This window comes from Anthonomus grandis, chromosome 6, assembly GCF_022605725.1.
Source record: "Anthonomus grandis grandis chromosome 6, icAntGran1.3, whole genome shotgun sequence".
Lineage (NCBI taxonomy): Eukaryota > Metazoa > Arthropoda > Insecta > Coleoptera > Curculionidae > Anthonomus > Anthonomus grandis.
Genome location: NC_065551.1, coordinates 36169849 through 36183019, shown reverse-complemented (window position 1 = coordinate 36183019; position 13171 = coordinate 36169849). Strand labels below are relative to the sequence as shown.

The 13171-nt window shown below is 30.6% G+C and overlaps 2 protein-coding genes across 4 annotated transcripts in view; both read left to right on the top strand.

Moving 5' to 3' along the window:
- LOC126737954 (globin-2B) overlaps window positions 1–13171 on the top strand; it is a 278580-nt gene that overhangs the window by 28778 nt on the left and 236631 nt on the right. The gene's annotated exons all lie outside the window — the stretch shown is intronic.
- The window catches only part of LOC126737947 (dopamine D2-like receptor), a 295035-nt gene that overhangs the window by 250758 nt on the left and 31106 nt on the right, over window positions 1–13171 (top strand). For all 3 annotated transcript variants that reach the window (XM_050443069.1, XM_050443067.1, XM_050443068.1), the window contains exon 3: window positions 10683–10935. In XM_050443069.1, the coding sequence (XP_050299026.1) occupies window positions 10683–10935 (253 nt within the window). The remainder of the gene's footprint in view (window positions 1–10682; window positions 10936–13171) is intronic.

Genomic DNA, 13171 nt, shown 5'->3' with positions numbered 1-13171 from the left:
AAAAATTAAATGGTTTTCAACTGCCCAAGACTGTAATTAAATTGCCCAATCAGAAACGAAGAAATCACTAAATTTGTTCATGTCTCACTTGATAATTTATTGTTTATTGATTAGATTGCTAACAAAGAGAATACCACTAATTCTGTAAAAAAATTTATATTATTATTCATGTCAAAAATTTAACGCTTTTTAAGAAAATTCAATTAAATCACTTAATTATTAATGGAATTAATTATTATTAATTCCATTAATATTTATATTATTCTCCATTAATATTATGAATAAAGTGAAAAATAGTAATTTGTGTTATCTTTTTTGCCAAAAATGAAATTCCTTTTCACTCTTAAAAAATTTAATTAAATAGTTTATTTATTAACGAAAAAAAATCACTAAATTTGTGAATCTTTCACTTGGTAATTCATTGTTTATCATTCCCTTAATTAAATTACTAAGAAAATGAAAACTAGTAATTCTGTGAAAAATATTATTTTAACTTTTATATCAAGAATTAAACGGTTGTCAACCTCCTGAAAATTTAATTAAATCGCTGACTTATTAACGGAGAAATCACTAAATGTTTCCAAATATCACGTTATAATTTATTGTCTAACTTTTAATTGATTAATATCCTTAAAAGGTGAAAATTAGTAATTCTGCAAAAAAATTTATATAAACACTTTTTTGGCGAGAATTAATCACTTTTTAACCTTGCAAAAATTAAATTAAAACGCTCACTCATTAATAGTGCAATCACTAAAATTGTCACTTGATAACTCATTATTAAGCCTTCCATTGACTAAATAACTAATAAAGTAAAAAGTAGTAATTTTGTAATGAAATTTATATTAACTTTTTTTTAAGAATTAAACGCTTTTTAACCTCCCAAGAATTTAATTAAATTGTTTAATCATTAAAGGAGAAATCACTAAATTTGTTCAGGTCTGAATTGATTATTCTTTTATTGATTAAATGATTAATAAGATAAAAACCAGTAATTTTGTAATAACTTTTTTCGTTAATAATTAAACGCTTTTTAACCCATAATTTAATTAAATAGCTTGATTATTAACGGAGAAATTGCTAAATTTATTTAAGCTCGATTTGATAATTAATTATTTTGCCTTCAATTGATTAAATTACTTATAAAGTGAAAACTAGAAATTCTGTAAAAAATTTAAGAAAAGAAAAGAAGAGTTTAGATATTTTTATTTAATCTTTGTTAGAGTGGAGGTTTTTATTTTTATAGTATCTTAATCTACGAAAGGATAAATATGAGGCAATTGATTAAATTACTAATAAAGTGAAAACTAGAAATTCTGTAAAAAATTTAATAATAACTCTTTGTCAAGAATTAAGCGCTTTTTAACCTCCTAAGAATTTATTTAAATCAAATCACTCAATTAATAAAGTGAAATCATAAAAGTCTTTGCTAGGTGGTTCTTGTGGAATAACACCTTCAAATAATTTAATATTAAAAAAAATTAAGAAAGAGGTCAAAAAATCGGCATTGGCAAATCTGAAAAGAAATTAAATTCCCTTTTTAATGGAAATATTAGATCCTCTTTTCCAATTTTTTTTTTATTGTAGAGAATTGAAAAAACTGGTCTTGGAAGTTGGAAAAAGGATTTCTACAGACAAGAGGCACGTATCACTGAAAGACAGATAGTAGGAAATTTAAAACACGAATTTTTTTAATAAAATCATTAAATTTTAGGTTTTTTTTTTTAAAAGGGTTTTTTAGTTTAAGCGTTTTCTTTCCAGAAAATACCCTTAAAAGTTGCCCAAATTAAAAAAAAAATATTAATTCAAAGAAAGAAAATGCTCATGTTCTCAAACCAAGAAAGATAGAGACTGGAAAGTTCGTTTCTAATATGTACCATATCTTACGACCATAATTTATCAGACACTTAATATAAATATTGAAAATAAAACAAGTTCTTGTGTCAAATACAGTAATAATGTTAGTCCTTTTGCAACGGTAAAGGCGTTGGACAAATCCTTAACGTTTCCATTTTTTCAAAAAAAAATTTATTGAATAAATTATGCATCCCAGATAGTAAAAAAAAGCCATTTCTTAATAAATTTCCCTCGCTTCCAGCATGATGTTTAAAAAAAAAGAAAAACCTTTTACTTACGCCCGCTCGTATTTATATCCCACTTCTGAGCTACAAAAACGGGTAAACTCTATTCCATCCGGAGCTTCTTATTACGTCGTCGTTTTCCGTGTCGAGTGTTACCGGTGAAAACTGGATAAAGTTTCATAAAATGGGCGCAATTAGAGCCTGCGAAACGCTTATTTTCTTAACTATGGGCGCAATTTAAATACGTAATTGAATTTTCTACCTTTTGGTAGAAATGGCGCGGCTTGTGTTTTCATTATGGAGATGGAAATACGATGATGATGTTAGACTAATGAGATGCGGCGGCGGGTCTGATGGAAAATTGACCGGGTAATTTTTTGGTTTTGATGAGGTATTGTGAAGGCTTAAGGAAACTTGATTGGGCTGATTTCAGAATAAATTATCAGTCTTAGAATTTTCATTATAAAAATTAAGGCATCCCTTAGTGGCAATTTAGTAATATAATGAGATGAATTATTCCGTCTCTAATAAAATATAATTATAGACTCAATAATCCAAACCGTAAAACCTGTTACATATGTTTCCTGTTACATACCTTAATGTTAATTTTCATTTAATCTTTGTTAGATTAGTAGAGCAGTATCTTAATCTACGAAAGGATAAATGTGAAAGGAAAATTTGTGAATTCTCTGTTAATGAGTAAATGACTTAATTAAATTCTTGAGAGGTTAAAAAGCATTTAATGTTTAACACAAAAGTAATAATAAAGTTTTTAAAGAGTTACTAGTTTTCACTTTAATAGGCAATTAATCAATGGAAAGGCAAACAATGAATAATACGAATTAAGTGATTCCTTCGTTCAATTTTAATAAAAAAAATTTAATTTCTTATAACTAGTTTGGACTTTATTATTCATTTAACCAATTGAAGGATAAAAAAGAATTATTAGGTGGGACCTTGACAATCTTAGTGAGTTCTTTAATGATTAAATGATTTATTTAAATTTTTAAAAAGATAAATAGCATTTAATTTTTTTTCCTTCACTCACCTCTTGCCCATGAATAATTAAAAAGAATACGAGGACTTTATCCCTTTGAACTTGTTTTTTTTTTAATTTTAAGTCTATTTTTTCTTTTTTTATATTTTCTGGAAAAAACGCCGAAACACGGGTCCAATGAATTTATTAAAAAAGTCACGTTTTGATTTTTAAAAATAGGACTTTAAAAAAAAAATAGGAAAATTCCGAGACTTGACCCCTTATAAGGGATATAAACAAACTGCCATATTACTACGGCCGCGTGCTTCCTAGCTTTATCATTACATCGTAAAATGTTCCCATTTTCCGGTCCGTATGACGAAAACAATGATTTCTGGCTCTCAGAAGGGTTTTCATGCCAAAAAGAGCGTTAAAAGTCCATTACAAGTCATTCTACCGCATCTCATTTCTCTAATAATAATAATAAGACGTTTATTAGGCACCAACAAATTACAGCAATTAAGCACAAAGAATACTAATAGGTAAGTTTCTTAACTTTTACAAAATTTCAAATATTACAAAATTCCACTAAATATTGAGTATTTCATCATTTGTAGTGCGTAACTCGGTTCAAACCAATCCAAGTCCAGACAAGAAAATTTTGTTTTAAAAGATTCAGAGATTTAGTGGCCGCCAACTTTTAGACAGTGGAGAAGGTAGTGGGAGGAATTTTAATAAGAGCGCCACTTGATTTAAATATTTTACACCAATATAAGCCCACCTTATTTATGCTTGTACCTAAATCCTAAAAGCTGAAAATAATTTGGGAAAAACTCAAATAACAATCCATAGGTCCACCAAATTGATATAATCATCCAAGAATTTACATAGTCACTTATATAAAAAATATTTATATAAAAATAAAATTATTAAAAACCATTTATATAAAAAAAATTAAATTCCACTGAGATATTTAAATTTAGATAATTATTCAAAATGTAATACTGTAGTAATTTTAAGTAAATAAAAAAAATTGATAAAAGAAGAAAAAGTTACTTGAGGTATGCTTAAGGCGAGGAATTAGTAAAATCCAAAACGTGATCATGTGTTGTTTACAAGAAGTATATGTTTAGAGCCTAATTCACAATACCTCACTGGCCCTAAATACCTTTTACAAACTCTAGTCAAGTCACATTAATCTAAATAAAACTTTTAAATAGTAAGGTTCGAATTTGAAAGCCTATTAATGGTATGTTGGTGCAATAAAACCTATTAATATGACTAAATATGTTATTTGTAGCAAATAGCCGATCCCTTACAAGGCGATCCAGGCTCAATGTCAAAATCAATTATGTCGATGCTCGATTCAAATGAAAACCTTCAGGTTAATATTAATAGACCGTGCGTGTCCTCTAATCTCTTGTGTATTTGGGCTAAGGTAGCTTAACTCGACAGCTCTGGAACCAGGGTAACGACCACATAAGCAAGTCGATTTCAGGCAAATTCCAATCCAAAATCGCAGAGCCACAGTACAATGCTCAGTCCAGGCTGTGTTGAGGCTCACTTCAGCCGGTTGCCAGCAGTGTTGGGATGACCAGAAGAAACCAGAAAATAGGAAGAGACCAGAGAATAGAGGAGAGAATGAGAAAAAGAAGAGGCCTCTAAAATAGAGGACAAAAAATCAATAAAATAAACACACAACCAACATGTTGCTACATACCCAAGGGGGTGAGCGAGGCCTAGAGTCTCGTTTTGTGGTTAGAAAATTTCAAAATCCCATAAATGGTGTGGGAGCAGCCGACCAAATCCAAAAATATCAGGTCAATCCGAAATCCTCTCGGCTACAACTTCCCACTAGACGTTCATCAAATTAAACCCCAAAACTTGGGAGGAATATTTTTCCATTCAACCGAATTACCGACAAGATGAACTTTCCTTTTTTTTTAAACCACAAAATGTCAACTGTTCTTTCTGATAACAGGTAGTGGCTGAACAAGGAACTGACAACTGACCAGACAGTGACAGGTGACACTGGCAGTGAACTTGTCACTCTCTCTCTTCGACACGATCTGACCCTGCCTCTTGGTGAAAACTACGCGGAGCCCCTCTTTACCAAAATAGAAATTCCGCAACACAGCAAAATGATACTGCTCGGATACTAAAACATGGAAAACTAACAAAATTTTCCCAACGGGGCTACGAAATTCCAATTTTCCTCTTACGTCGCTCTGCCTGATTTATGACGCTCCGTCATCCGCCAAATGAAAACGAAACTTTAATGGGAAACAGCAACGCTGCCAAACCTCCACAACAACAATTGTGTCAATAGTTACAGTCACTGTCAATCGGCTAGCAGGGTTAGAAACCAAAAGTCAAGGAATGTTTATTTACCAAAACTTAACTTGAAGAACTGAAGGGAAATATAGCAAGCAAAACTGGGGAGGCCAATTTCAAATCAATTAGGATATCTTGCCCAACATGATTCCGCTATAGAAGAAAGTATTTGTAAGTTTTCCTACACTAACGGATCGCCATCTAAAAGGTCTTATTTACTCCACTCATAGCGCAATCTGTGGCACAACAGCACCCTCTAGAAGTCCCTCCATACCCCGGACATATACCGGCCTCATAGAAACTCTTGACAAATAAATCAAAGGTCAGAAAGTTCCCAACACCAGGTACATGAATAGGGACTAAGGAAACATAATACAACTAACTCCACCGAGGTGTGCTGACAGGATAGGGTAGGTTAATACATTCCTAAAAATAATCAAACCCCAAATTCCATTTATAAGAACTGTAAATCACACAACCCTTCCAAGCCGATACCAAAAACCATAAACTTTTGCCCGAATTTATATGAAATCCCATGTTACTTGCTTAGGGCAAAATCTGCATGTAACACATTTACCAATAACAAAAAAAAAATCGAAGAATTTGTAACTAAATAAAAAAGCTAATAATGCAAGGTGACCAACAGGCCATAATATGCAGATTTACAGAAATATTCCTTAGACAAAAGACTCCCTGAATTCTGTTGAGGCCAAAAAAAAAGACAATAATTTAAAAATTTAATAATAAATATTTTACCGCAAAAAAGAAAAAATATACCTAACGGGAGCATGGGATCAGAGATCAGGATATAAAAGAAAATATGATTTATGGCAACGTTCAAAGCCTTTCAGGAACAAAATCATGAACAATATTATACACAAAAACGTAAAAAAAAAATTCACTCAAACACATAATTAACCAAAGAGAAGCAGCTTAATGTTAACTTTAAAAGTTTTTCCTGTTAATGAAAATAATTTATTTCAAATCTATTTATACAGGGTGTCGGGAAAAAGGAGCGGTCACATATAGGGTGGACCAAAATAATGCGACTTTCGTTACGCCATTTTTTTATTGAGCGCCCGGTATTCAATATACAGGGCGTCAAAATGAGAAATATAAAATCGTTTTTTTTAGTTGAGTGTTTCATAAGATATTAAATTAAAATTTGGTGTGAGAGGGTTTTTTGGAACGAGAAATTGAAATCCGTTCACGGATTCGCTATACCTTGCAGAGGACACCACCTGCTGTATATTGCATGTGTAAAAATACCAAAACTTTTTTCTAGCCCTGTATAATAAAGTTCTAGTAAAAAATTTTAATTATTCAATCTTTTTTTGTAAAAAAAGTATTCTTAGTAAATGTCGGCTTATACAAGGTACATATATATTTAATTTGCAGATGATGCAACGGTACAAACAGTTTGAGCAGAGTTTGCCTTGGAAACATTGATTTAAATAATTTAAATGCGAATAAGTCTTGAAAACCAATTGAAGTTTGAAAGTTATATCAGAATATTGTGCAACAAGTTGGCATGTAATTGTTATGCCCTTAAAATCATAGCAAGAGAAGTAGAGTTTGGTATGGCCAGGAATGCCTATTTTGCACTGATTGAGTCACATCTGAGGTATGGTTTGTATTTTTGGGGTACGTGTATCAATCAATTAATTATTTATGAGTGTTTTTATCTTGCAAAAGAGGGCTATCAAATATATTTGCAAAGTAGGTATAAGAGATGATCATGTACAAAACTTTTTATTACTCACAAAATGCTTACGTTGCCTTCTTTATTTAAACTGGAAACGGTGTGCTTAATTCACAAAAAGTACAGAGATCTCAATGTTGGAGATAGGCACCATTATAGCAACAGAAGGGCTAATGATGTGATTTTGCCTGTACCCTCAAACTTATTAATAAAAAGGTCATTTATATTTGATGGTAAAAAAAATGTTTAATCATCTTCCAACGGCTATTAAGGAAGGGCAAAGTAATAGAGTCTTTAGGAAAAGGGTTAAAAAATTGTTGGTTGCAAGAGGCTACTAGAGGAAGTAAACGACTTCTTTTTACATAGATTTTAACATATGACAATATATATTTTATATTTTCTGATAAATATTTGTCTGTGCCCTTTCAGAAATATGTATGTAGTACTTAAGTTTTGCTATAAATTTTGAATATATACTTTTTTGTTTATTTATTTTTAATTTACCTATTATAAAATCATTTAAAGAATATGGCGGACAAACTAAAAATAGGTCAAATTAATATTCGTTCCTTGTTGTCAAAGTTTATTAATTTTAAATCTTATGTATTAGATAATAATGTAGATATAGTAGGGTTATCTGAAACCTGGTTAAATAATTACACGACGGATAAGTTTCTTCGAATTGCAGGCTATAATTTAGTTAGGCAAGATCACTCTACTGATCGAGGAGGGGGGTAATGTTTTACGTAAAGAGTTTTATTAATTTTCACATAATTAATTGTTTAACTGGGAATTATGCAGAACAATTATGGTTAAAAATCAAAATTGAAAACAAGATATTTATAGTAGGATGTTATTATAGGCCGCCCAATAGTAATATTAATCATTTTTATGATGAATTTGAGGTAAATGTTTCCACATTACTAACAGAATGTGACCTGTTCTTGTGTATGGGCGACTTTAATGTAAATATGTCTAATTTGCAATCTAATGTTGTTGAACTCTTCTCATCCATTCTAGAGTCTTTAAGTTTAAAGCAAATGGTGGATGAACCTACTCATCAAGGACTCTCAGGTGAAACACTTTTGGATTTATTTATTTGCTCGCATGAAGAATTTATTAATTCGGTAAATATAGATTTAAATTTTAACTTTTCAGATCACTATTTTCTAACATGTGACTTAAGGTTAAAAGTGGCAAAGCCGGAGGCTTTTTTTCATACTTATAGAGATTTTAAAAATTTTAACAAGGAGGATTTCACTAGGCAACTAGAGACCATTCCATTTGATGTAATTTTTTATTTGACAAATTTAAACGCTAAGATCGATGCATTTACCAACTGTTTAATAGAACTTTTTGATATTTGCGCTCCAAAAAGAACTGTACGCATTACTAAGAAAAAAATTCCTTGGATAACACCTAATTTAAAATATTTATTGTCACTTAGAAATAAAGCTTAAAGAGTTAAGAAATTATGTAAGTGCAACTTTTAAGAGGGAACAGAGGGGGTATTTTGAAAATCAAATCAGAATTAACGGATCTAGAGAAAATTGGAAATTGATGCGTGACTTAGATATTTATGGGTCATCAAAAAATTGTGCGATTCTGGGGCGTTGGTCTGCAGAGGATATTAACAACTATTTTGTTAATATACCACAAGTTAATCCTGATGCGGATTTGTTAAATTTTTACCTTAATAATACATTATCAAAGGCCAATGTTTTTCATTTCAGATTAGCTACGGATCAAGAAGTTAAAGATGCCCTTTTCAAATTAAATCAAAAGCCATTGGAGATGATGATATTGGTATTGATATGTTGCTACTTTGCTGTCCTATAATTTTCCCTGTAATAACACATTTAGTAAACTATAGTATAGAAAAATCATCTTTTCCTGATAAATGGAAATGCTCTTTGGTAACACCTTTCTAAAGTAAATAATCCTATAGAATTGAAGGACTTACGTCCGGTTAGTATACTTCCTACTCTTTCTAAGGTCTTTGAAAGAATTCTTAATATCCAGATAAGGGAATATGTACAAAAGTATAATTTACTACCGGAAGTACAGTCTGGATTTCGACCAGGATAGAGTTGCTCAACGGCGCTTTTGAAGGTCACAGATGATATTATTCAAGCTATCGAAAATGATGAACTAACTATCTTTATTCTTCTAGACTATTCAAAAACGTTTGACAGGATAAATCACACTCTTCTTTTGGCAATTTTAAAATATCTGGGTTTTAATATACATTCATGCACCTTAATTGCTAGTTATTTACAAGGTAGAAGTCAAAGGGTAAAATTGAATGGTAAATTGTCCAATGCAAAACAGCTTTTATTTGGTGTTCCACAGGGATCCATTTTGGGATCTCTTCTGTTTACATTGTATACTTCACAGATGGCCAAATACATTAGATTTTCACTTCTTCATTTTTACGCAGATGATACACAAATGTATAAATCCTGTAAGTTACACCAATTGCTATAAACCATAAATCAATTAAATGAAGATTTAAGTACGCTTCTTTCAATCTTACAGAAACATTGTTTAGAGCTCAATCCTTCTAAATCTCATGTCTTACTTTTTGGTAGAAACAGGGCACAAAATTCACAATTACCTAATATTAAATTAACGTTAAATGACGAAAGTTATATTGTCACCGATTTTGCTAAGAATTTGGGCCTAATTTTAGATAGCAGTTTAAGGTTCACTCAACACATTAATATGTGTATAAAGAAAGCCTTTATCAATTTAAAACTTATATTTAAGCAAAGACACTTATTAACAACTTCAATGAAAAGGATGCTCTGTGACTCTTTAGTGCTTTCCCATTTTAATTTTGCAGATGTAGTATATGGACCATGTTTGCTAGAAAGAGATAAATACCGTATCCAACTAATACAGAATCATTGCGTAAGGTTAATTGGGGGTCTGCGAGGCAGGGAACAGGGAGTATCGGCTAAATTAAGAGAGTTGAACTGGCTTAGAATGGATGAGAGGCGTATTTATCACTCAATAGTTTTAGTTTATAAAATAATAGCAAGGAAATGTCCAGAATATTTATACAAAAAAATTAAATTTCGCACTGAAATACATAACTTAGATCTTCGCGACAAAGGGTCTATAACCATACCACGTCACTCCACGTCTATCTTTGAGAGATCTTTTATTTATAATATAGCGAATCTTTACAACAGGATTCCAAATAATTTGAAACATTTACCGGAAGTGTCTTTTAAAAAAAAAAAGTAGGTCTTACATTAAATATTTAATGTAGTATATTATGATGTTTTATAGTGGCTAATCTGATTGCAATAATGTTTAGGGTGTAGTACTTATTGATATGAAATACTAAACTCACGAATTTACATATAATTTACTTTTTTTTATATAAATTATAGTACCTATGTAAATTGTTATGTAGTTAGTTTTAGCTTAAGGTATAGGGTTCAGTAGAGTAGCTATAAGCTAGACTGCGCCGTAATAGACCTTAGCAATAAGTTTATATCTTTGTATTATATGGGTAAATAAAAGTCATTATTATTATTATTATTATTATTATTATTATAAGAGGTTTTCTTTTTTCCAGATACATCGCAGTGACGCAGCCAATCAAATACGCGAAGCACAAAAATAACCGTCGAATTTGGCTGACGATCGTTTTGGTGTGGGTGATCTCGGCCGCCATCGGATCACCGATCGTCCTCGGATTGAACAACACTCCGGACCGGATATCCGACGCCTGTCTCTTTTTCAACACCGACTTCATCCTCTTTTCCAGTTTGTCCTCTTTTTATATTCCGTGCATCATCATGGTCTTCCTGTATTATAGCATTTTTAAGGTAAGTTATCCCTTTGCAGATGATGATACAACATCATTTTGATCGTTCTGTATCGCACCACTCAGACCGATATCGAGATATAAATATGACATTCGAACCTTATTTCTATCGACCAGAAAACTGCAACGTTTCGCAATGCATCACCGACGTAATACTACGTTTCGTGACAGTACGAAGATCGCAAATTTTAAAAAGCTCGTTTTAAACTCGCTCTAGAAATCCTGGAAAGACGGGAACGGGGGCCTTCTGCCCGCCTGATTAATGATTCAAAGTTTAAACGGCGGATTTTCCGACGACCGAAAAGTACAATAAGTCAACGGGGGCTTATGTCCTACGTATACCTCGCCGCTTTTGTACTCGAAATTCACTACCTTTTATTTAAATTGGTTACTTTAGGAAAAGTTTTCGTTCGTTCATTTAAAATTCTGCTTTGAGTAAAATTTTCGATTTATCGCTTTTTAAGCTTTAATTAAACCCGTGCTAAGACCCCACTCAATTAAATCGCTATTAGTTCTCTAATGATCATTTCTTATAGGTAGTATTTTATGCTTATTTCAGTAAGTCAATATTTTGCATATTTTTTTTAATTTATATCAAGTTATATAAAGAACTTTGATGAATTTTAGGATTATTATTCAACGTCGGGATAATAAAGAATTAAAAAAGAAATATGTCGCGAAAAAGTTACTGAAAACTCGAGATTTTTACCCGAGTAATTGCTTTAGAGAAAAAAATTAAATTTATTGTACAATTCACTTTTTTCGGGTTACATAAAATTAACTATATATTGTTTGTGTTTTGTAGTATTTTATATAAACTTCCTGTTTATCAAATCAATCTTTTTACTCATTTTTTCCTCTAAGGCAATTATTTATTGCAAAAAACTCGTTTTTCAATAGCACTACCCTTTTACATTTTTTAAAAAAACATGCATGAACAGAGACGATTTTTTCGACAATATCCAATCTAATAAAACTGTTTGTTTATTTAAATTTGACATAATTTTATATATATTATATAAAAATATTTAATATAAACAGTGTTAATAAATTAAAAATTATATACAAAAAACAGTGATTGTGCACAAGAGTTTTTTACTAGTAAACTGTGTGGGGTGGGTGGGGGGCTAAGGGTAGTACTATTGAAAAACAGTTTTTTGCATTAAATAATTGCCTTAAAGGAAACAATTAAATGTATTAAATAATTTGCTTTTTTAGGTTACAGAGAATTAACAATAATTTGTTTATTTTTTATTAACATTACCCTTGCCCCTCCCACCCACCCCACATCTTTAACCAGTGAGAAATTCTTCTGCAAAATCACTATTTTTTAAAAGAACATGCATGAACAGAGACGATTTTCTTGATAATATTTAATTTAATAACACTGTTCGTTTATTTAAATTTGACATACTCTAATATGTATTATATATAAAAATTTAATACAAAAACAAAGTGTTATTGTATGGGATATTATGGAAGAAATTATTTGTTCATGTATACTGTTTTGAAAAACAGCGATTTTGCATAAGAATTTTTTACTGGTAAACGTGTGGGGTGGGTGGGGGGCTAAGGGTTATTTTAATTAAAAAAAAACATTTTTTTTGCAAAAATTAACTATAATTTGGTTATTTTTTGACTACTGATGAAACACAAAATTATAATTCGAGTCTTAATAAAGAAAGATAAAAAAAAACTACTAAAATTACTGCTTCCCTAATTCTACAAACTAAATAACTATTTAAGAAAATTAAAAAAAAACCATCCAAGAAGATTAATTTGATAAAAACTATTCAAAGTATTGCATGCTGTGTATATAAGTAAATATTTATACAAAATAATATATATTATAGTTAAATTTCTATAACCTCAAAATGACTTTAATAAGGAAAATTTTAAGCTTTGAAGAGTCTTACAGGCAGTCAAAGTGCCTGAAAAACATTGATTTTGCAGAGGAATTTTTTACTGGTAAACTGTGCGGGGTGGACGGGGGGTGTAAAGGGAGTGTTTATCAAAAAAAGGTGTTTTTTGCAGAAAATATTTGCCTTAGAGAAAAAAAGTTTTTCAGTTTTTCGGATTGCTGAAAGTTTAGTAAAAATTGTTTATTTTTTTATAGCATTCTATATACAGTTATACACAGCATGGAAGTTTTATTCCAGGATATATACTATTTATCAAATCAATCTTCTACAAAGTGAGGTTTTTTGAATTTATTTAGTAAATTACTAATTTTTTCC